The 25825-nt window shown below is 43.2% G+C and overlaps 1 protein-coding gene across 9 annotated transcripts in view; it reads left to right on the top strand.

Moving 5' to 3' along the window:
- Window positions 1-25825, top strand: part of NTRK2 (neurotrophic receptor tyrosine kinase 2) — a 348512-nt gene that overhangs the window by 261902 nt on the left and 60785 nt on the right. For all 9 annotated transcript variants that reach the window (XM_032290797.1, XM_032290792.1, XM_032290798.1 and 6 more), the window contains 2 exons: window positions 8724-8896; window positions 15503-15737. In XM_032290797.1, coding sequence (XP_032146688.1) covers window positions 8724-8896; window positions 15503-15737 — 408 coding nt within the window. The remainder of the gene's footprint in view (window positions 1-8723; window positions 8897-15502; window positions 15738-25825) is intronic.

The following is a 25825-nucleotide window of genomic DNA, read 5'->3' as shown; positions in this document are numbered from 1 at the left end:
AAGTGGAAATAAGATATACTGGATTCCTCGGGGAGTGTTTAGGCCTTAGGGGAATACAAGCAAAATATTATAATCAGCTTTTATAAAAATAATCATATAATGTTCATTGGAAACCCTCAAGCTGGCTTAATCAGAAAAAGGAATTTATTGACTCCTAAAACTCCATGCTACTAGAAAACCTACCTACAGATATCCCAGCTTCAGTCACTATTAGATCCACGAATGAACAATTCGCTTTCTCATCTTTGCCATCCCTTGGCTCTGCTTCCCTCTGTATTGGCTTAATTCTCAGGCAGGTTCTTTCCACATTGTGGTAAAGACTTGGCAGTGATGACTCAAGGGTTAGATCCTGCCATCCCTGCAACTCAAAAGAAAGAGAGCCCTTCCTTCCAAACAGCTATGTAAAAATCCAAGGGATCGCTTCTATTGGCTTGTCTTGAGCTGTGTCACCAGACCCTCTGGCCAGAGGAATGGAACATTCTGATTATCCAGGCCTGGATCACATACCTACCCTTGGAGATAAAAGTTGGAGTCTGCTCTATCCAACCCAAATGGACTGAACGTGGGGAAGTATTGGTAATATTCCTGGAGGAATATTAGAGATGCTATAGTCAAAAAAAGAGAAAGAAATCTGACTGAAGAAAATGAAACACGACCAACTCAAATGGGAATTGCAGGAGAGCTCAGCCTTCCTGTGACTGGAAGAGCTGGAATCTGAAAGCTCAGTCAGGATCTGAGGCAGCCCTGGTGGCTGTCCCTTCTTTATCTTCTCGGCAGGAGACATCAGGGAATCTCCTTGGGGCTCCCCTGCTAATCTAGTGCAGCTGTCTCTTGCCTCTGCTGCTCCCTAATATTTGCCTGCTGCTTTCATACCAGCCACTGCCCACACTGCCTCTGTGACTCACTTGCTGATTCCCCAAGAAGGAAAATACTATGGTCCAGTTCTTTCAATTAGTCATCTGCAATGCCACTTATTCTTTATGCCAGGACACCTACCTTCCATCCATTCATCTGAGGTGGTCACGTGGTACAGAAGAGGCCACCTTGGGGAATAGAAGCAACCAGAGCCATTGGTCTCAGAATCTGTGCAAGAGCAGTATAAGGGCTCACAAGAAAATCACATTCTCTCCAATTCTAGAACAGTTAAAAAAAATAGATGAGAAAAAGCATCAAGAGTTAATTGACTCACCTGCTCTACCCAGGCAAGTGCCCCACCCAGGCAAGGTTATTTCTAATACAGATGCTTCTTTTCATTCTTTCTTTCTATTTTTTATGATAGTCATCATATCGCTTTTCACGTCTTCATTAATTGTGAAGCCCCTCTCCCATTCCTCCTTTTCCTGTGCCTCCTGCCCACGTTTCCACTTACACTGGCATGTGAAATCCTTGTTCCCACAAAATGGAAATTGATGATGAAAAGATTAGTTACTTAAGAAGACATTTGTTAGTATTACTCTAAAAACATAGTTTGTGTCAACAGGACATAATGTTGCAGGAAGCACTGACAATTCAACACTTATAAGGATCTAGGAACCCACAGTGTAAAATTTTAATAATGTCTGTGATCATTTTTATTGTCCAGATGTTGCTTAATAGATTAGATTTCTATTGTTCTTTGGGTACATGCCTTTTTTTTTTCTGATGCATGCACCCAAGTGTATGTGCGTGTGTGTGTGTGTGTGTGCATGTGTGTGCGTGTGTGCACACGTGTGCATCGTGCACGCATACAGGAGTGCACTTTAAGATAGAGAGTTAGGCATTTGAATTAAATAGGCCCCAATTATTAAGTTCCTATATCAATATCCCTTTCCTATAACTTCAGCTTTAAATCTTGGGTCAGGGATCTGTTTTTTATCTTGTTAATCACTTTGGTGACCCGCATTTCTGGCTTATCTTCAATTTATCCACATATTTTCAGAAAAGCTAAAACAAAACAGTGCATTTCACTCTCATGAGGACTCATCTGGCATCAGACATAGCCGGAGGATTCGTTTCACACCTTTGTATCACCGGAACGTATGCACTGAAATAGTTGTGCTGCTTTTTAATTTTCTTTAACATGGTGGACAAATCAAACCATGGTCTGCTGTGATCCACCGGCTCCTTTTTATCTACATTTTATTGGAAAATTTTATGCTGGTGTATTTAAAGCCTGTAAATATATTGCAGTTATCCACATTGGAGGTCAACTTCTTATTGACTCTTTTGATTCAATATTTCTCTAATTAACAGTTGTTATGAATTAGTTTCCTATCCAAAGACATAATATTTCTAATATGCAACTTGATATAGTATGCAAGCATAAACTGTCAATTTTATCCACCATATTATTGCAAACAGTTTAAAGTATGTGAATCAGAACTTAACCTCCTGTTTCCCTCTGGGTAGTTGCCTTGTTAGATCTGAGCTGGAAAAGCCAGTACGGCTGAGAAAATAAAGACAGCAGTGAACACCCTGGCTATAAACCTTGTATTTGAGGTTGTCACTTGGTACATAATTAAGTCCTGTCAAAGGAGTTACATACAACTAACTGAGTTTTTATACAAAGAGAATTGTTTTCTAGCACATAGCCAGCACTGTCTGAGTTTTTGTGATCTTTATTCTCTTCATGCAATCATTTCATCAGTTTTTATATTTGTAGGGACGTTGGGAAGCTACCTATTGCACTCTCTCTAGTTTCTAAGATTTTATTTCTACCAAGTTCTTTCTATCCACGAATTCATTAAAATACACTCCTCCAAAGCTCAATTTTGTAAGACTTTGATAGACACTTCCTCTACCTATTTTTAGAAAAGACCCCATTGTTAGAAGTTCATGCAGCATGCAGCATTGTGATCAAGGCTTGCTCTAAATGCATGGTTAATCATTGCCTGTAACAAACCTACCGGTGTGTCTGCCTTAATTCTATCTCAATTTTGTAGTTTAGAAATGTTTTCCAACATTCCCAAGAAGCAGTTTGGCTCACTAATGGCCTATGGAGGTGGCTTTTATAGAACAGTGAAGTCCAATACAAGAATAATGTGAGCCACAATTGCAAGTCACATTCGTAATTTTGAACTTCCTAGTATGCATATTTAAAAAGTAAAAAGAAACATATGAAACTTATTTTATCAGTATAGTTTATACAACTCAACATATCCATAATATTATCATTTCAATGTATTATTAATATAAAATATTAATCAGATAGTTTGCATTATTTTATTTATACCAAGGTCTCAAAATTTGTTATGTATTTTTTACCTAAAATACATCTCAATTTAGACTTGCCAAATTTCAAATCATCACTAGCCACCTGTGACTCTTGGCTACTGTCTTAGCGCACATCCAAAAGCCATCAGGAGACTAAAGATTCTCCATTTGCAATAGATCTTGCCACAATGATCCTGACCCAAAGGAACTCAGATAGATTAACCAAATGTTCTCATGCATCTTAGTTGACAGGTTTGGGAGTTATTTTTAAATTTCCCTCTGTGTTTTAAACACTATGGTGGGAACTGGGCATAATGAGGCTTTACCATAAAAATTTCTTCTATATTTTGTCTTTTACCTTAACAAAGACACTGTTTCTGTGATCTCTAAAATATATGAGAAGAAGAATATAGTATCAGTATTTTTACAAAGGACACAACCTCTGTTTTACCTTGTCTCTCCTAACCACCTATACTTTAAAACACATGATCATTTGTCATGTTGTACAATATTCTATCACACCAATGATGTCAAATAAGAGCTCCTGTCTGTCTTACTAGCTTCCCATTAATGTTCATATTTTTCTGAAGCATTTCATGTGGATTTTGATTTTCTTTTGTTTTTGCTCTTCTATTTCACCTTCACTAGTTTCTCAGGTCTGTGTTGAAATTTATTTCATGCTACTGCATTATTCCAACTGTGAATCAGTATGTACTCCAGGCAGTATCTCACTATAGCTTTGGAGGAGCCCTCTCCCTTAAGAGTATCTTCAGAAAAGATGGCAGCTTTGGGATGTCAGGAATTCACCGGGAATAAGAAGAAATGAAACTACAAAGCAGACAGTAAGAGTAAGAAAATAGCAATGCTCAGTGATCGGGCAAATATGCTTGTCAAAATGAACCTGAAGAAGAGGGATTGTCGGTGAGGGAAGCTGCCACCCCACATTCATGGCCTCAGTGCATTGCCAAGGGACTCAGGGACCCAGCCAAGCCTTGCATAATTGAGTAAAATGACAATCAGCCATGGTACTAAAACAGAGATGATTTTTATAAATAGGGTCGATAGCAGGATTTTCCAGCTTCTGATTGCTATCTGGCTATGGTTCCACCCTTAGAAAAATTCTGCCCTTAGAGTGCCAAATTCAGAAAGATGATTTTGCCCAAGTTGTTACCGCCATATTTTCTGAATCTCTTAAAATAGAATTGAATCATAATTTAGAAAAAAGACCCAACATGCAAAAATGGATGGGCATGTTGGATGAGGCCAGGTTTGTGAGATGCATTTGCCCCATGAATAGTGGAATCTCTTCTCTCAATTTCAAAAATGTTTCTGAAGCAGTTTTTGACATTGAGAATGGGCTCCTTTCCATATTTTGCTTTGGGGACATGGAAATGTTAGATGCTTCTTAACTCTTTCAGGTTGGCATTTCAAAAAAGAAAATCCTGTCTCTCTCTCTCTCTCTCTCTCACACACACACACACACGCACACACACACACACACACACACACACACACACACAAAATCTAGCATTCTTGAATCAATAGTACATAGCCAAAACTTGAGCAGAAAGATCACACACAGAATTTGTTTGTGCCTTGTGATAATGACCTTCAAGGGTCAGCACCTTTTCCAACTCACTAAAAAAGATAGGCATGGGCCTTAGAAATAAGCTATCATTTCGGTGACTCAGAGCATCCTCTATAGAGACTGGATGTCTGAGAAAGAGTTGCAGGCCAAGGGCTGGATCTCTGTGTACAGTTTGATACTTTCAGGAGGTTGGACAGCTCTCTGGAAAAAAGTAGCTACAGCAGCACTGCTGCTCTCATGTGTTGGGTGGCACTGAGCCTTATTCATGCATATTTCAACCTTCTTGGATTCTTGTGTGAGCAAACTGAACGCAGGACTGGTTGTGGTTTCAGATTCGAATCATCAAATGTCCCTCTCTACCCAGGAAAACATCCTAACTTACGCTATGTTGCATTATTCCTCTCGTGCCCCTGTGGAGTAGATGATGATATTGTTATCCTCACTCTCAAAGAAGAAAACCAGAGTCAGAGAGGTCGAAGGCAGAGGCAGAATTTGAACCTGTCTCTTTTGATGCTAAGCTAGAACTCCTTCCGTTTGAGTATCACTATTGTGAAGATTTATCCTTTGACTGGAAGGGGAACACAAGTTTAGGGCCATCTCTCCAGGAGAGAGTGCATTTGGGCAGCTCCCCTCATCCTTTCACCTGCTTTCTTTTCCTGGTTCTTCTTTCATTTCCACTCCTCACTTTGGCCCATGTTCAACTTTTCCAGATGATCATTCACTTCTCATTCTTCCTCACATTCTTTTATCTCTGCTTTGCACAAACTTTGTGTGTCAGGCATTCTTTTAGTTGCCTGATACTGGATTAGACAGCAAGTGCTAAAAGGGTGAACAAGACACACTTCCACTGTCACAGGCAGGGGTGGAGACAAACATGTACCCAAAACCATTATGCAAGTGTAAGTGTGAGTAATGCACTGGTATGTGTGCTTTGCTCCATGAGCCCTGGAGAAGGACCCGGCAAATACAGGCTTTTATCTTTTCCATCTCCTCCAAGTTCATCTCCACACCTCATCTGCTATTTTTCTACTGTGAAGTTCTGTAAGATAAGCTCATCCCTCCTCCCTGTGCAAGAGGATGCAAAGGGGTTGCGTTTGGATCTAACCAAACACTAAACTAATTAAATCTGGGTGGCACAGGGGCCACGGCAGGCCCAGTTTCTGTAGCTTCAAGGGAGCAGAGACCCAGACTCCAGGTTCCCGGCCACTGTCCATTTTGTTATTTAATGAAGGAATGTGTGGTTTCCATGGCAACAGTCCCATGGAAGCTTTATGGCTCCTGAGGACTTGCTGACCCAAATTCACTCACTTTTCCAAACAGAGCTGGTGGTGCTTATAAAGACACTTCTCAGAAAACCACAGAGTAAAGTGAAAATAGTATTGATCCCGGGAGCGTGCCCTAATAAATGCCTCACCTGCTAATCTCCATCTCAGATCTGCTCCCCGGGAACTCCACCTGTGGCACACTCAAGGTCTCCAGGTGGCGTAGGTCAGGAGTGTCCCCACAGGGAGAGCAGCACTGAGGCCGGGATCTAGAAAATGACCACCAGGGACCCAGCCATGTTCTGGACACTGGATATCATCTTTTAGTTTTGCAGTCAGTACATATCTGACGGATGACAGTGCTTTCATTCCGTTCCAATACTAAATTTAAGTGAACACAGATGTTTCCATTTGCCATCTAACCTTAATGACTAACTGTAGTCTCCCTGGAGATGAGATTCACTACTTACATGCCGCTTCTACCAGGAGAAGTATGCCTCTTCCTCAATTAGAAGCAACCACTCCCTCTCTGACCTCTCTTGCTGTCTGTGTTTAGTTCTCGTGGTCTTCATCATTCATTACACAAATAGATGTTGAATGCTCACCCTGTGCTCTGCCCAGGGCTGGAAATGCAGAAATGCGTAGTTCCTGGGCCAAGGAGCTCACAGCCTGTACCAGAGATAAGCAAGTAAACACACAGTTGGAATGTACTATGGTCTGTGATGTGATAGAGGTTAAGTATGAAGTGCACAAGGCAGGGTCATCCACTCTGGCCTGCAGGGCAGAGGCGATGTGACAGCAGTGAGATGTGGTCAGTAAACACTTCCCAGAGAGGTGGCAGCTAAACTGAGTCTTGGAGGACTGCTAGATATTAGCCAGGTATGTTGGTTTTCTATGGCTGCTGTAGCAGATTGCTGCAAACTCAGCAGCTTAAACAACACAAATGATTTATCTCCGTTCTGGTAGTCAGACACTTGAAATCAGTTTTGCTAAGCTAAAGACCAGATGTTAGCAGGGCTGGCTCCTTCTGGGGGTTCTAGGCTAGCATATTTCCTTGCTATTTCCAGCTCCTAGAGGCCACTCACATTTCTTGACTCATGGCCCCTTTCTTCATCTCAAAGCCAGTAATGTGACATCTTCTCTCTGATCTCTGCCTCTGCCCTTACGGCTCTCTCTTTGCTCTTTTTTTTTTTTTTTAATTTTTTTGAGACAGAGTCTCATTCTGTCACCCAGGCTGGAGTATAATGGCATGATCTTGGCTCACTGCAACCTCTACTTCCTGGGTTCAAGCAAGTCTTCTACCTCAGCCTCCCAAGTAGCTGGGATTATGGGCACCCACCAACATACCTGGCTAATTTTTGTATTTGCAGTAGAGACGGGGTTTCACTATGTTGGCCAGGCTGGTCTCGAACTCCTGACCTGAGGTGATCCACCTGCCTTGGCCTCCCAAAGTGCTGAGATTAAAGGCATAAGCCACTGTGCCTGGCCTCTCTTTGCTCTCATAAGGACTCTTGTAATCACATTGGGCCCTCCTGGATAATCCAGGATAATCTCTCCACCTAGAGATCCTTAACTTAGTTCGATCTGCAAAGCTGCTTGTGCCACATAAGGCAACATATTCATAGGTTCCCAGGATTAGGAAGTGAACAGCCTTGGCAAAGGCGAGGAGTTCACCCTCCCATGCCAGTGACCACACCCAAGACAGCATTCCAGGCTGAGGAATGCACATGTGCAAGGGGAGGGAGGCATAGCCTGTTGCCATCAGGGCAGCTGCAGATAGTTCCTAAAGTGGACACTTGGGTTTTGAGAGGAGTGTCAAGGGCTTGAGCTGGAAGGAGATGTAGGTGATTCATTCAGGCAGTGGGTTTTGAGCTTGAATTGCAATTATTTATATACATGTCATATCTTCCTATTTTCCTATAAGTGCCTGAGGCCAGGATCTGGGTTACTGCCTTCTTGATGCCATCACAGCTCTGGCTCAGTGATGGGCACATGCCAAGAGCCCAGCACACTGTATGCATCGCTAAATGCCAGCTTTGTCTTGTTATGACACCACAGTGGCAGAGTGATCTGAGCAGAGAACTAAAGGCACCAAAACCCGGCTGGCATGCTCCTGGGCATCTTCGCCTTGGCAGCGTGAACACTCTTCTTGTGGCTTGCTGGGCAGGGATGTTTTGTGAGCCAGCAGTGTTTGTGGGCACAGGCTGGAGAAGGATCTTTGCAGTGCTACATAAAGACAGGCAAAGTGATCATTGCTGAAGCTGGAGATGGGTCCACAAAGGTTCACTGTACTCTTCTTTCTACTGAATCATAATATAATGTTTTTAAAGCTCATCTGAGCAGAGGTGAGCTGCACATAGCATCACAGAAAGCACAGCAGGCACCAACAAAGGAGAGAAGCCCATGGAAATTATTGGGGGCAGGCCAGGGTTAGAAAGGATATGGACCCTAAAAAGACTTCCTATCTGTAACCTAATGAGAGAACTTCTGTGAAAATACATCGTAAGCTGGAAAGTTGCGCACACATAGGAGTCATTCCTTAGTTATTAGCACAAACATTATTTCCTTGGCAACTAGTCTGTTTTCTAATCTTTTACCTAACAAATGAAACAGGTCTCCTTCCTATCTCAGCATCATACAGCCCACTGAAGTAATCCCTCTCTTTTGATGCCCATCCCCAGACCCTGAAGGATGCCAGTGACAATGCACGCAAGGACTTCCACCGTGAGGCTGAGCTGCTGACCAACCTCCAGCACGAGCACATTGTCAAGTTCTATGGCGTCTGCGTGGAGGGCGACCCCCTCATCATGGTCTTCGAGTACATGAAGCACGGGGACCTCAACAAATTCCTCAGGTACAGTGAGGCAGGGAGGTGGGCTCCAGGAGGGAGCAGGATTTCAGGATTCAGAAGTAGGGAATGCTCCTGGGAGGGAACAAGGAACCCCTGAGCCTTTCTTGAAGAGTCTTCTTTAATAATGACACCAATTTGTGCCAGAGAAAAAAGGAGAGAAAAAAAAAAGAAGGTGACAGTCGTGCCCTTTTTCCTTAATCAACGAATTCTATGTAACGTGATGCAAATGATCCAACTCAATTCAGGCTGCATTCACTGCACATTTGCTACATTAAGTAGTATGTGACATGGGCATTTGAGATGGGCCTTAGATGATCTGTAGAAGTTTGCCATGCAGTGTTATTAAAGGCAAAGGAAAGAGGAAGAGCTAAGGTGTCACAATGAAAAGTGCAATCCAGTGAGAGTGAAGTTTTCAGGTTCCCAGACTCTGGAATGAACAGTGAGGAAGGGAAGCAGAAAAACAGCTGGAGAAGTCAAGGCTGGAAGGGTGGGGTAGGTGCTTGGACTTTATTCTAAGGACAAAAAGAATAACCAGGAGGTCAGTAGTTCAGAGGCTCTACAGTGGAAAGATCAAAATCCAAAGAAGATAAGCTTCAAAAGGAAGGAGGTTAAAACATTGATTGAAGACTCCAGATGATGGTGTATTCCAGATGATGGTGAGACCCTGAGGTCACGAAAAGATGGACGCCTTCAACTGAGAAGTTTCGTGGGAAGCGGGGTCTTCAGAAAAAGGCAAGGCAAGAAAGAGAAAATGTTGACTACGAAGGGAGTCACTGGGCTATTGATTAGGGTTAGTGTCATTTGAATTTTTAGCATTGGCCTAATTGGGTATTTATTTATTTGAGATGGAGCCTCTCTCGTTCACTCAGGCTGGAGTGCAGTTGTGTGATCTCAGCTCACTGCAACCTCTGCCTCCCAGGTTCAAGCAATTCTTCTACCTCAGCCTCCCAAGTAGCTGGAATGACAGGCATCTGCCACCATGCCTGGCAATTTCTGTATTTTTGTAAAGAAAGGGTTTTGCCTTGTTTGCCAGGCTGGTCTCGAACTCCTGACCTCAGGTGATCTGCCCACCTTGGCCTCCCACGGTGCTGGGATTACAGGTGTGAGCCACTGTGCCTGGCCCTGATTGGGTTTTATTTCAGCTGTGGCTTCTCAAGAACTCCCCTCCCTCAGGTGGTGGCTACAGGGAACTGGGAGGAACCACCAGATAGAGCAGGTGAGAAATGGCTGAAAGTGACTGCGATCTGGGAAGAAAGGCCAAGCTGCTTTGAAACAGTGAAGCTAACTCACACAGTACAAGGGGTGACTTTTGAGGAGACCATGAGCATGATGATACCAGTGGGGATTTTGGCCTCCAGACACAGCTGAAGTTGAGTCTCAGCCCAGGCATTATTAGCTGAGTGACCTCAGGCAAGTCTCTTAGCTGTTCTGTTGAGAATCTTGAGCCAGCAGGGTAGGCATGAGGACTGAACTAGAATAAGTATAGAAAGCTCTTGGCGTAGGAGCGAATAGGGAGTGTTGAATAAGCAGACGCTTGACTTCTGCCAGGAATGATGTCAACTGGTAAACCAGCTGCCTCGGTAAGAGAAATCGCAAGGAGAGCTGAGTTTGGTAAGACACAGGAAGTTGGTGATCACCCTGGTAGGGCCCATAGTGAGTGTTCTTCTCCCGCATCTACCAAGGGACAGAAGAAATGTGCTGAGCCAGATACTCCTTGGGGAAGAAAGGCAAGTGATGCTTTGGCTTCTATGGAAGTGGCACATACATTATCATGAACCTAAAAAGTAAGAGGGCCGGGTAGTGAGGGCAGGAGATTCGGGTTCTCCTTCCTATTCTGCATCAGCTTCTGGTGTCCCTTACATGAGCCTCCAGCCCAGTTTGCTCAGTCACCTTTGTTCTCAGATAGGCCTGCCTTGAATCCTCTAAGTTTTATCTGGGTCTAATATGTTATCTTTTTTTAAAATTTAGCTAGTCCTCATTTTGGAAAGATTAGCAAATGTGCTGCTTATGATATCTTGGTAGCTAGTAATAGTTAGGAAAGGTGTTAAAGGCTGTTCACCTGCCCTTGCTGAACGGTTTCCTTACCTGTCAAAGAGGTAGTATTTAATCCACCTAAAGGTCTTTTGTGTGCGTGGTTGGACTGAGAGGTAATCCAGAAATGTTGTCCCCACAATCTTTCGAAAAGCTTCATCTCTGCCACAATTTCCTCTTCATTTTGGTTGAGAGATCTGCACTCCTGGGGAGGTGGCACCTTTTTTCTGATGGCAACACCTAGAACCCTCTGTCTGCCTCCATTTCCATGGGCACTGAAGAGGGCGTTGCACAGAAATCAGCCCTAGTAAGCTTCATGTAACCCTGGAAGATTCAGACGCTGTGCAGTTTAAGTAATCAGTCAATCACTGCAAGAACATACTGCTGTTTTTAGAAATGGCATCACGTGGTTGGTGCTGTCTGGATCATTTTTACCCTCTTTAGCCTCGTACATCCACGTGCAATGTAGTTCTTCTTTGCTGGGCTGGATCCCTGTTCTCTGCTTTTCCTATGATTGTGTGGGTGAGGGACTGCCAGGCAGGATTGGGAATATACAGCCAATTTGCAGTATTCCGAGACAATTCTAATGCATTGCCCTATATCAGCAAAATTTTTCTTGTAAGTGATAGGACAGGGGATGACTTTGAACATTGTCTTGTCAGCTCTGACATGAAAGGGAGAAAAATGCTGAATGTGCTTGAGGTCTGGCTGCTCCTAGGAGAAATATTTCCGCATTGTTCCCATGCCCCAGTGTACTTCCCTAATTCAAGATGGTGCTTGCCAAACACTGTAGCATAATAAATCCAAATGTGCTCACCTAGATGCAATTAAGTGCTTCTGTGAGCTCAGAGTGTGTCTGTACATGCATGAGAGTGTGTGTGTGTGTGTACGTGTGTGTGCACGTGAGTGTGTTGCAATTTGATTCTTTCACTTTCCACTCGATCTACCTCTCCTTCTCCCTAGCTCTCCTTCCTGCCTTGTGGAAGGAACAGGCACCTGGTTCTCCCTTGGCACCTTGCACAGGGTATAGAGCAATTGGAAACCTACCCAGCTTGGTTTCAGAACCTACTAAATTCTGGGAACAAGAGATTCCCCAGGCCGAGAGTCCAGTTCTCAGGTGCACTGACATGCTGCAAATACAGCCTGTCCTCTTTTGGCAAGGGAACTGGGCACTTAGCTGCCGTGAAAAGTCCCTAGCTGTCATCAGCTCTGCCCCACAAAAACAGATGTCTTCTTTTGTCTTCCTACCCTCTTTATTCATCCAAAAGCCATATATCAAGCACCAGTATGGCCAGGCTCTATGCTAGTTAGGGTGGGAAATGAGGAATAAACACATGTCTTAGCTTGCAAGGGTTTCATGATTTTTCCTCTTAGAATCTGTCCAGAGTTCCCTTAAGATAGATGTCTATTTTTCAAACAATAACAGCTAACATTTATTGAACTTTCTAAGCATTTAAAAATGTTTTAAGGTATAAACCATCCTTGCCATCATTCGTACATTTCAGTTGAGGAAACTGACTCACACAAGTAGCAGGTGACAGAGCTGAGACTCAAACCTGCAGCCTCTGGCTGCAGAAGTCATGGTCTTAACCACTCTGCCATCCTCTCTGCTGAGGTGTTTGTTAAAAAGACCAGGAGGACAGTGGTATGCTGTGGAATCCCAGAGCCAGAACAGTTGGTGCAGTGCCAGCTGTAGTGGAACCAGACAGCTAAGTCAGGCCATGAACCTGTTACTTGCTTCCCAAGCCAGGGAGCTGATGACGCTGTTTTACCACTTAAGGAATATCCTCCTGGAAGAGATGAAATGTATTTTTATTACTAAGACTTCATGAGAACCTGGGAAGTGAAAGCTGAGGATTACAGCGCTAACTGTATTTATGCTCCTCCTAAGGACTTGTGTATCAGACCCACCTACCCACTTTTTACAGCAGATTGTTCTGCTCAGAGAAAGCAGCCAGAGGCTTATTTTATTTAAAGAGGCTTGTTCAAAAAGCCAAACAGCAAATACCCAGAAATAAGCAGGGGAAATGACTATTTAAAAAACGCAGGAGTCTTCCCCAACCCACACATACTAATATCAAGTGCATCAGGCATTTGAGGGCCCATGTCTGCAGAGGGTGGGGTTAGAGAACAGAATTTTGTACAGTGGTGGCCCTTTTCACTGACATTTAACTTTTCTCCTACCCTGGAGTCCTTGCCTGTGAAAGAGATTTAAAGTAGATCAGTTTTCTGGAGATGATATGAGGCTGTGGCCACTCAATAGATTATTTTATTCTTTAAATGAAATCTATGAAGGTTAAATTCTGACTGAGTCTCTGGGTCTTTCTTTCAAGTTGTCCTTTAGTTTATGTGCACCCCCAGCCCCTTCTGCCGGTACTGAGGTCACAGCAGTTAAGGAAGACAAGTGAAAACACTGGCAATTTCCCCTGACCCTCAGTGCTGGAAAGGGTTAGGCTTGATTCATTCACCTTTAGTGAGGTGGAAAGGGCCACCGTCTGTTATCCCAAAGAACCCTGTTACAGACCTCTTACAAACAGTAATGCACAGAGGGTTACTTGTGTTTTCACATCCCCTCTCTGTTTCCTTTTTTAAAGGAGAATCTTTGTTTCGAAGGCTTTTTCCCTGGTTTTCCTATGAAAGGCCGGGAAGCACTATGCAAGCACAGTGTCAATCTTCACATCCCTGCCCTTGGCAAGGTGCAGATAGAATCTCCAGCTTACAGAGTGAGGAAATGGGCCCAGAGAGTTTATGTAACCCATCCAAGATCACACAGCTAGTGTGTTGGGACAGAATTCAAATTCGTTTCACATATCCTGGAGCTTTGGCCACTGTACCGCTTCTACCTTGATTGCGTGCTTTTGAGCTGAAAAAGCCCTGAAGCATTTTCCCAGTATTGTTCCTCAATGTGACAAGCGGCAGCTGGGGGTTGTGGTTTGAGCAGAGGTGAAATATGTTAAGGATTGGCCTGTAGAAAGAGAGAAAACTCCTCCCTGGGGAATGTCTCCAGGTACCTAGAGACAGGAGGAACCTAAGAGATCACCCAGTATAATATCCCTCTGTGTTTTTGACGAATGAAGAAATTGCAGATGAGAGAAATTATAAGGCTTCCCTGGATCATGGTATTGGACACTGGTGGTTCTGGGAGACCCCCCAAATCCTTGTCCAGTGCTGGTTCCCTAAGAGTACAGGAATGAAAGATCTGGAGACAGAATGCTTTCCGAAATCAAAGCGAAGGATAGTCACTTTAGGCTGGAGCCAGGATGAAGTGGGGATATGTCTGTGGCTTAAATAGTTGGGGGAAGAAGGGTGGAGAGGCAGGGCAAACCCTGACGTGTGTTCTCAGGCAATTCTGGCCTTCTCAGTTTCTAATACTCACACGGTTCTGGAACCCTGCAGGTGAGGTCACTCACTTTAACATTTATGCAAGATCCTTTATATTTATTCCAAGTTTTCAAAATGTCTTGAGGGAGATCTTTCCTTTCCGAGGGAGAAGCCCTTTGGCCACGCCGGGGCAGAGCTCTGACAGCAAACCACGCCTTTATTTCTTACGCTGCAGCGCCTCTTCAGGCCACTAGGGGCAGTGACGTCCATCTTGGCTCAGTGCAGGATGCCAGCAGGCCCTCCCGCGCTGAGGGCGGCATCCATCCTAAGACGCGGACCCTCCCACCCCTACAGCACATGACAGTGTTAGGATGCCATAAGTCATCACATAGCTGGGGAGAGGCCAGGCGCATAAGACAGAAGAAAAACAAGATTAAAAAAAATCATAACCCCCTCCCCATAATGTAAAGAATGTGATTTTCCCTAGCAAAAGAATAAATATGCTGTGGTTCAAAAGAGTTCTCCTATGTGTTGGCCAGAACCCGTGTTGCACGGAGGCTGGAGGAGGGGTGGACAGAAGGCAATGGCATTTTGTATTGGGAATGAGCATCCAGGTTGAAAATGCCCTGGGTCTCTGTTGAACTGGGCTTGAGAGAGCCAGGGGCAGCTTGAAAACCATGCTGGGCCGCAGATCAGTCCGGGGAAGGCTGCAGGCTGCCCAGTTCTGGTGCTGGTGGGGACACTCTGGAGGGATCAGCTTGGTTGGGGGATGCTTGGCATAGCCTGGCTAGGTGGGGAGGGGTGGGGACCCGCTGGGCTGCCCCGTCCATCCCTCTAGGAGAGTCCATCTTTCCCCCAATGTTTTGTTTTTGGTTTTGTCTTCCTTCACCTACCTGCTGTTTCTCAGGGTCGGGGGCCCTGGCCAGTGCCTGAACCCAGCACAGTTCCAGAGCCTCTGAAATGTCAACCTGTCTGTGCACTGGAGGGAAGGGGGGACATTCAGGCCCACAGGCCCTGGGAATTCCAGATGCTTTTGGGAAACGAAGCAGCCTGGGTGCTCTCAGGACTTCAGAAGTAAAACCATGTGAAGCACCTTTGTCTCCTCTTCATGCTAAGCCAGGCAGCATCTTTTAGCACCAGCAGCTGATGGGGCAGGGGTGAGGAGCTTAGTGGGAGGGATGGGGAGGGGCAGGGGCAAAAGGCCCCAGGAGTGAAAATGCTGAGGCCCCCAGCTTCACCCTCCATGTCCTCCTATAGGGCACACGGCCCTGATGCAGTGCTGATGGCTGAGGGCAACCCGCCCACGGAGCTGACGCAGTCGCAGATGCTGCACATAGCCCAGCAGATCGCCGCGGGCATGGTCTACCTGGCATCCCAGCACTTCGTGCACCGAGACCTGGCCACCAGGAACTGCCTGGTCGGGGAGAACTTGCTGGTGAAAATCGGGGACTTCGGGATGTCCCGGGACGTGTACAGCACTGACTACTACAGGGTGAGTAGCTGTGCAGATGAGAGACCCCAGGGACCTCTTTCCCTGCGGGACCCCTGCTGTATTTGTTTGCTGAGGCTGTCATAACAAAATATCACAACTGAGTGGCTTAAACAACAGACATGTGCTTCTCACAGCTCTGGAGGCTGGAAGTCTAAGTTCAAGGTGTGAGTGGGATTGGTTCCTCCTGAGACCTCACTCTTGGCTTGCAGCTGGCTGCCTTCTCACTGGATCCTCACACGGGATGGTTTTTACTATGTGTGTGACCTCCCAATCCTTCCCTTTACACCTAAATTTCCTCTTCTTTTGAGGACACCTGTCAGATTGGATTGCCCCCCATCCTAATGGTCTCATTTTAACTTAATCACCTAAAGTCTCATCTCGAAATACAGTCACATTCTGAGGTGCTGGAGGTAAGGCTGTCAACATATATGTTTTTGGGGAACACAGATCAGCCCATAGCACCCACCCTGCTCCTGGCACTCCAGTATGGTGGGTGAGATCTCCAAGAGTGAAGTCCTCAGTATGAGAATCCTTCCAGAGAAACTTGAGGGCCTGGGGGAGTTCCTGGTGAGGTTGAAGGATGTTGAGGTTTGACTTTGATTCTGTGAAATTATTCCTGCAGCCTTTGACAGAGATTTGAACTAACGTGAACTTGTTGACATAAAGAATAGTTCACTGGACTTTGGAAGTTCCCTCCAAGCACCATCTGGGTTGAAAGTGGTTTAGCTTGGTGAGATGGAAGAAGTTCTGTCCTGCCTGTTCGTAGACACTTTCACACAGCTTGTCTGGTGTTTCCAGGGCTGAAATCACTGAGAGCCAGAGTTATAGACAGTGATTCAGATCCACTGATGACCTGGAACGGGCCCCCTGGATAGGTTAACTTTGTTAACTGAGATTTTGGTACTAAATATCTTGTGATATTTAGAGTGAAGTTTCGGGGTGGTGTTCTACCACTTCAATTTGATTTTCTACCAACCCTCAATTTGATGTTTTTACATGTTATGCTTGTTTTTCAAGGAGAGAGGAAGGGAAAAGGAAGGAAGGGAATAAACATGCTGATGTGTGCAGCTTAAGAGCATAAAGCACAGGACTGGCTACCTTTCATAAGAGGACTGGTGGGACTGGTGAAGATGACGGCTTTGCTCTTCTCATGGTTATTTATTTTCAAGGCGGCACCTTCTCAGTTTATTTCCTATTCCCCTTCCTGTAGCCTTGTTCACCTCGGTGGCCTCTGCATTTTAGTGGAGTGAACTTGCTACACTTAGTGTAAGAAAATGAATCTATTGTCATGCTCCTTATTCGTTTGACTGTTTTGTGGTGTTTTTTTTTTTTTTTCTTGGTCACCTTGGTAAGCATTGTTTACATTTTCTATGGCAGATGGGAATAGAGACCACATGGAAAAGGATTCTCTTGGGTGTATTTGCAGGGGATGGGCACACACTCTTAACTTCAAGTGTTCCAAATGTAACTTAAGAGCAATGACTAGTTTGTTCCAGATATCTAAAACATGGGGAAGGTTTTACCTACTAAAGATGAGTTTCCTCTGCTAGTTCTGCTCCTTGATGAAAGTTCTCCCTTCCTTGATGGGGCGGGGTGTCTCCCTGACTCAGGAGGCAGAGAAACACATGGATGATTCTCCAAGGAAAAGCTTTACTGATCTTGATGAGTGCCCAAGGAGGAACCTGTGGCCCAGGAAAAGGCTTTCTCTCTGCAGTGTTAGTAAAGGGTTCAATGTGCCTGGCACAAAAAGTGAGTGCTCAATATGTTTTTCCACCTAATTATTACCCAAATCAATAGACGTACACTTCATCCCCAAAGCTAGGACTTAACTGGATAGAACCTCACATCTTCCTCTCTAGAAATCTCCAAAACTAATCTAGAGAAAAATACCTAAAATCTCAACAATAAAAAGATAAATCACTGGACTAAAATGTAGGTGAAGGATTTGAATAGATATTTCTTCAAAGGCAACATCCGTGTGGTTAATAAGCACATGAAAATATGCATAACCTCATTAGTCTTTAGGGAAATGTGAAGAAAACTTACAATGAGTTACCATTTTACATGCCCTGGGATGACTACAATAGCAAGTGTTAGCCAGGACGTAGAGAAATTGAAACTCTCGTACCTTCCTGGTGGGAATGTGAGATGGTGCAGCTGCTTTAGAAAACCGTTTGGTAGCTCCTCAGAATGTTCAACATAGAGTTACCATGTAACTCAGTCATTCTACTGCTGGGCATGTACTCAAGAGAATTGAAATAGTATGTTCACTCAAAAACTTGAACACAAATGTGCATGGTAGTGTTACTATTAATAGCCTAAAAGTCTGAACAAGTTCACTGTCCATCAACTGATGAATGGATAAACAAAATGTGGCAATCCATACAATGAAATATTATTCAGCCATACAAAAGAATGGAGTACTGATTTATACTGCAACACAGATTAAGCCTTAAAAACAGTGAGCTAAGTGAAAGAAGTCAGACACAAAAGGTCACATACTGTGTGATTCCATTTATATGATATGTCCAGAATAGGTGAATCCATAGGGACAGGAAGTAGATTAGTAGTTACTAGGAGATAGGGGGAAGGAAGAATGGGAACTGACTGCTAATGAATACAGGGTTTCTTTCGGGGGTGACGAACATGTGCTAGAAGTATATAGTGGTGGCAATTGTACAACATTAATTGCATACTAAAAAAACACTGAACCATTCACTTTAAAGGCTAAATATTATGGCACCTGAATTACATCTCAAAAAAGTGTGAAAAGGAAAATAATAGTAAAACAGTGACCACCATTATGAACATGAGAAATGAATCTTGGTCATTTACTTACATATTGTAAAAACACTGGTCTTTGCTTTCTACCATATTTTATTACTTGTTAAAAAGAAAATCCTGGCCGGGTACAGTGGCTCACACCTGTAATGCCAGCACTTTGGGAGACCAAGGTGGGCACATCACAAGGTCAAGAGATGGAGACCATCCTGGCCAACAAGATGAAACCTCATCTCTACTAAAACTACAAAAATTAGCCAGGCATGGTGGCACGTGCCTGTAGCCCCAGCTACTTGGGAGGCTGAGGCAGGAGAATCGCTTAAACTGGGGAGGCAGAGTTTGCAGTGAGCCGAGATCATGACACTGTATTCCAGCCTGGAGACAGAGGGAGACTCTGTATCAGAAAAAGAAAATCCTTTATTGAGGTGACAATATTATGAAGTACTTTGTTCTGAAATGATCAGAAGAATAATGATTCCCAGTTCCTTTATTTGTTACGTGGTCTTGGAACTGACTGAGTCACTAAGAAATGTGCTCCAGATGTCATGTTAATTTCACCCCCACCCCACCCCAATGGTCACTACTCAGTTGCAGTTGCAGGGTTAGTTTTTGTCTGGTTTTCCCATTCAGGATGAAGAAGACCCAGCCTTGCAATGGCCTCCGTTGCAGATGGGAATGGGCAGGACTGGGTAGGAAAGTGAATGATGCATGCAAAACCTGACCATTTGCTAGCAGCCTAGGGAAATAAGGAAACGACCCTTTCTTTTGCCTTCTCTAAAATTTCAGAATGATGGCTCACCTTTTCGTTTCATGAAAGTGAATATTTGCCATCATAGAATTGGTTTTTGGAAGATGTTTGCTTATTGACGTTCAGTGGGGCCCATTCTGTTGAGTCTGTCAAATGTACAAGCAGAAGTTTTCGCTCTGTTTTGCAGGAAGACCTCCAGTGTCTCCTGCGGTGGTTAAGTCCCAGAGTACTCTTGCTTTTACATCAGTCATCCACCTACTGGGTCATTTAGAAGCTTAACCTTGAACCCATTCCCTTCATGATATCTCTTCAACTTCTCTATCACCATAGCTGGGGTTATGTGTTTTCCTTTCAGTTCAGGTTTCTCATTTCCCAGCACCTTAAGTGTATTTTTAAAATACTGTTTCATTATTTCCTTCCTATCCCCTTCAATACTCTGCATTGAACTTCAAGGTGCGAAACTGCTTTAGCCGATGTGGGCTGTCATTACCAATGTTAAACATTCTTTCCATCACAGTAATGGGAGAGAGGTTTTGTTTTGTTTTGTTTTTTGTTTGTATTTTTCTTTTGTTTTTTGGACCAGGGCTACCTTATGTGGAAGAATGAAGATTGGAAATAAAGTCAACTGAATTGAGGAGTAAAATGCTCCTTATCTTTAAGCAAGAACCAGTCCCACTAGAAGTCCAAGCCGTCTGCTCACGGTGGCTTACAAGAAGGCTTCAGGGATAGCCATGGCTCTATGCAATTCATGGCAGGAGGGGCGGGTGGCAGCTGTTCCTTCGTCACAGGGGACCTGGCAGTACCAGGAAACGGCTGCCTCAAGGCGCCCACCCTGTTGCAGCTGAGCTAATTATACCTTCCCAATGAAGGGAGAAATCGGAACACTACATTTGCATTGAGAACAGCCCGACATGGCGGGTCCAAAATTACTCTAGCATTTATGTTCTCTGAATTGTTTTAATTAGCAGCTCTGCAGTACCAGTTTTTTATTTTGTTTTTTACTTCTTTCCTCCACTGGCAAACATTCAGGAAACATGTGAACCAGATTTCGTTCACATTCTGCCTGTTGGAGACCTAGGGTCTCACTCTGCTTGGTCACGACTGTGCTGCACTGAGCCCACTGAAATTTTTGTAATGAGCCCTTTGGTGGTTTTCACTGTTTGGTTCTAACATGTGTTTAAACTGTATGTGATCTGTTGATGAGTGGAGGGTCCCAAACATCTGAAATCCTAGCTGTTAAGTCTTGTTCTCCCTTGGGCTTCAGCTTTATGTTGGGGTGGTAAGAAATCCTATCCTTTAGTTTATCTTCTACTTAAGAAAAGGAAGAATAAGCAAAGTGATTTATAGTAGACATTAAAAAAAATGAATATAACTTGGCCGAGCAAGGCCAGGGGCAGAACTCTAAAATATTAAAATGATGTCAGCAACAAATTCTGGAAAATCATCATTAGATGCCCACTCCCAGTTTATCAACTGGGAAGAGAAAGGAAGATGTGTGGTACCAAGACCAGCCAATATAGCAAGTGGCCAGATGAACAGATGTGAATTTTAGCACCTTTCACCTTACCCTGATCACCTTGGAGGTCTCCAAGAGTTGATAAACTGGAAAATAAAGTCCTGAGCCACAGCAAGGAGGAGAAGGTTTAGATAATTTGAGAACTAGTCAAGCAAGTAAGAAATAAGCAAGAATTAACTATCATGCCTTGGTCTTAAAAGAATGTGTTTATTTTTAAGAAATATTTTTATGTAATGTGAATGTTTCAAGATAGATAGGTAGTTAGATGGATGACAGTTTGATTGATTGACTCTCCAATTGATTAATAGAAAGATGGACTTATTCCACAGATGTATTTTACTGTCTTGTGTTATGCACTAACGCCATTCCATCTTTGAGGAGCAGCATAAGAGGAGGTTTCAGTTTCACCTCCTCCCTGACTTCCTCTTAGCAGAATAATTGCTCACGAATCTGTGCTTTCTCTGTACTGCATACAAATAAGTATCACAGCATAGAGCACCTTGCCTTAAGGAAACTGGCTCACAGCTATGTCTCTCTCATTAATATGAGAGCAGATAGAAGATAAGTCTTACAGATCTTTGTTTCTGCACAAACTGGCATGGTGCATGGCACATATGAGGTGGTCAGTGCATGACTGTTGAACAGAACTCCCACCAGGACTCCCACTTTTTCTGTGTGCCTTCGTAGCCCTACAGGTGAATAAAAACGGTACTCAGATTTGTATCTGGGTCTGGCTTTGAGGCTAGGAGTGTTGACTTCAGGAAGTAAACCTAGGAATATAGGAACATCCTTATCTCAGACATTTTTTTTTTGCAGTAAAGAGACCAGGGCTAAAACTTACTTCTATTTATTACCATAATAAGAAAATTTACTCCTGTAAATGATGTCTAGAACCTTTGGAACCAGGCACAATATGCATTTTAAGGGGAAACTCAATTCTTTCCTAAAAGAGGATGTCCTCTGTGTCATTGACCCTCATTTTCAAGGACCATTGAAAAAAAATTTTCCCATCACTGTATAATACTTAGACAATGACTCTTAGCTTTCACATGAAAAATTATAGATCTTTCTGTTTGGGCTCCTTTTATTAAAGTGGACTTAAAACCATAATGGGTTGTTTATTTTATGAAATCATATTAAATTCATGCTTCTTACAACACTTAGGGCACAGTTCAGAGGAACCTGTCTGCCAAGGAGAAGTCTATTGAGTTCAGACTATTTTTGTATTAAACTAGACTTGCATAAACTGTTTCAAGGCTCTAAATTGGTTTAATTTATATTCAGGCCTTCCTAAGAACCTTTTATGTATGCTTTAGGGTTGCCACAGAATAAGCATGAGAGTCCTCTCATTCATTCATTTTCTCGGAACATATTTATGAAACAACTAGCATGTGCTAGATGCAATAGTAGGTGCAAAAAGCATGCAGACTTTTTAAAGAAAGGCACGTAGGCTCTACTTTGAAGAGTTCCTAGAGATTTTAATACAATGTGATAAATGCTATAATGTAGATACATAATGGGAATCCCAAAGAGGAAGCCTCCAGCCTACTTTGGAAAACCAGAGTAGGATTTTCAGGGACACAACATTTGAGCTTCCATTTGCAAGAAGGCCCTAGGCCAGGATAGAGAAGAAGACAGAAAGTAAAATATAAGGAGAGATGGCAATGTGAACATCATGGTATGTGATCCAGGAATGAGGACTTCTTTGCTATTCTTCTGAGGCTAACAAAATAGGCTCTTGGGGCTATTGTCACATTTCACAGGGGTTTTTGGCATGCCAAAGACTTTGGACTTGATCCTTTTGGCAGTGAGGAGCCACTGACAGTTTTTACACTGGAAAATGACATATCAGATTGCATTCCGATATGTCATATGGTCTATGAAATAGATCTGCCAAATAGATCCCAACATCTTCACCCCTGTACCTATTTGATTTGCCTAGAGCAGGGTCTCTCACCCATCAGCTGCCAGTGAATGTGCTTGAAAAAAGTGATCTTGTAATCATAAGGTAAGCAATCTCTTTCCTTGCTGCAGAACTTCTCAGAGCCTTTAATCTATTGCTGTGCCTTGTGACCGTTTAATAAGGGCTACAGAAAGTTTTGGAAACCAGCATGGAGATACGTTGTTCAGGTTCCTGGTCCCATCCTTGCCCCAACTGGTGAAGAATGCTAGAGTGGATGGGTAAATCCATCTGTCCCCTGCCTTTTTTTTTTTTTTTTTTTGGTCTTCTGAGTCTCTTTTTCTTGAAATCACTAACCCCTATACTTTATACATAGAAGTGCTACCATCAGAAATTAGGTATGCTTTGATGTGCACTGGAAATGAAGGCAGGAAAAAGTGGACATTGCCCATTGGCTTGGATGGGGCAGAAGGACTCTGATGCCTCAAGGTCCTGAGAGGTCTCTCCTCCAGTTTTGAAAAAGTTTCCTCAGCTTTCTTGTGCCTGTGATGTTCTATGCTTTTGCATCACTCAGACCAGGGCCACTTTTAAAAGTAAGCTGGAAACAAAATAGCTGGGATACAATGGTAAGAGCATCCAATTTGGAGCCTGAAGACAAATATTCAAGTCTCTGATTTCCTTTTCTAACCTTATGATCGTATCAGCTAGGAATGTGTTTAGCCAAAGGAAGAAATATGCCAGTAAAGGTGGCTAAGCAGATAGGGGGTTGTTTTGCTCAAGTGAAAGGAAGTTCAGAAAAGGGCAGTTTCTGATTAGTTCAGAGGCTTTCCAGTGTCAGAGCTGTGCATTGGCACTGGAGATGTCCTTGGTCTTTCTCTCCTGGATGCAAGATGGCTGCAGCAACTCCAAACATTGAAACCGTAATCCGAGGAGGAAGGCCAGGTTGCTGCAGGGAGCAGATTGGTTTTTCCTGCACACCTTTTTGCCATCAGGGCATAAATCTCTCCCAGAACATCCCCTCTGAAAAGACTTCTATACGTCATTGGCCAGAGGTGGGTCAAGACCAGTGGCTGAGCTCACTTGCCAGATATCAGTGATGTGTTACCAAAGACTTAGACAAAACTGGAATTCTGCTACAGAGAAAAATGAAGCAAATGGCTTTGGGGTCAGCAAAGAAAATTACCTGTCACATTGACCTTATGTACCATGATAGCCTCTGTTTCTTTATTTGCAATGAGGCCCTGCCTTTAAAAGTTGAGAACTATAAATTGAAGAGACACAGAGTAATTGCTAAAAAAATAAAAGTCTTTGTTCTTCTGTGTTAATGTTTCTTTTTTTCTCTGACTGCTTTTAAGATTTTCTCTTTATTACTGGTCTTGGGCAATTTGATTATGATATGCCTTAGTATAGTTTTATTTATATTTATTGTGCTTGGGTTCACTGGATTTCTTAGATTTGTGGGTTTATAGTTTTCATTAGTGCAGAATTTTTTGGCTATTATTTGCTCAAATATTTATTCTGCTTTTCCCACCAACCCCCTGCAGACTCCAATTTCACTTATAAAAAGCCACTTGACACTGTCTCATGGCTTGATGCGCTGCTTCCATGTTTTTGAATTCCCTTTTTTCTGTGTGTCTCATTTTGGGTAGTTTTTGTTATTATGTCACCAAGTTCAGTAATTTTCCTCCTACAATGTCTAATTCTCCATTACTCTCATCCAATATATTCTCAAGTTCACACTTGGCAGTTTTCATTTCTGGAATTTCAATATGGGCCTTTTTGTATATCTACCATGTCTCTAGTTAACTTTTTAAGCATATGGAATATTGTTATAATAAATCAATGTATTTGTCTGTAATTCTAACATTTGTGTCCATTCTTGACCAGTTTCAGTTGACCGAGTTTTCTCCTCATTATGGGTCAAATTTTCTGCTCCTTTGCATGCCTGGTACTTTTAAGTTGAATGCTAGACATTGTGAATTTCACCTTGTTGGATGCTGGATGTTTTCGTATTTCTATAAATATTTCAGAGCTTTGTTATGGAATGCATTTGTATTGCATGGGAACAGTTTGATCCCTGTGTGCATTACTGTTAAGATTTATTGGTCAGAACCACAGCAATGCTTACTTTAGAGGGTATTTTACACTATCGAGGCAAGATCCTCCTGTGTACTCTGCCCAATGCCCTGTGAATCCTGAGGTCCTCACTCTGCTTCATAGGAACCAGCTTTATTTCTCGCCCTGTGTGAGCACTGGGCACTGTTTCCTCAGATCGTTTGGGAAGTTCTCCCTTTGGCCATGAATAGTATCCTCACACGCATTCACTGATCAGAACTCAGCTCAGTATACAAGGGGCATCCTCTGCAGATCTCCAGAGTTCTTTCTATGTGCAGCTCTCTCTTCTCTGGTATTCTGTCCTTTCAGCGTGAGCCACTTTGATCTCCCCACACTCTCGGCTCCATCTCCTCGACTTAGGGAGCTTGCTGGACTCCTGGGCTCCCCACTCTGTTCCTCTCAATGAATTAAGCTCACAATGTTCGTTTCTCATCTCTCAGATCACTCACTGTTCTTCATTGCCTGTTATCTAGTGTTGTGAAAACAGTTGTTTCACATATGAAGCCATTTTTTGGTTGTTACTCCATCTTGCCTAAAAGCAGAAGGTGGTTATTGTTTCTCTTGATAATAAATACATCATTTCAGAAATCTACCAGCGAACAGCTTACAAGCTGCAGCATGGCAAACAAGTTCTCTCATCTCTTTAAAATAGTTACTTCCTGTGAAGGTTTCTTTTCCTTTTTCATTAAGTAACTTACATTTACATAATACTTTTTCTACAATTAAAGTTTCCCTGCCTACACAGAATTTTTACTTAAGTAGGAGAGTATTCTCCATCTCCATTGAGTATTGAGCAAGAGGAAATTATCTTAGCCTACTTGTTACCTCTGAGAGATTCCCTGGGCTAAAAATGTGAATTGGTTCAAGAAGGCTTTGAAAAAAAAAATGTGTAGGCAGAATATTAATAATACTCCCCACTTTTCACATTCTCCCACATTCTTTGCCTATGGTCAGGGTCAAACACTTTGGATGGATGAAATGACTGAATTAATCCAAGATAGTATTGCAGACATAGTTCTTAGCCATGC

Source organism: Sapajus apella, unplaced genomic scaffold, assembly GCF_009761245.1.
Source record: "Sapajus apella isolate SASKATOON/1434 unplaced genomic scaffold, GSC_monkey_1.0 scaffold24, whole genome shotgun sequence".
NCBI lineage: Eukaryota > Metazoa > Chordata > Mammalia > Primates > Cebidae > Sapajus > Sapajus apella.
This window is presented reverse-complemented; position numbering and strand designations above follow the sequence as displayed.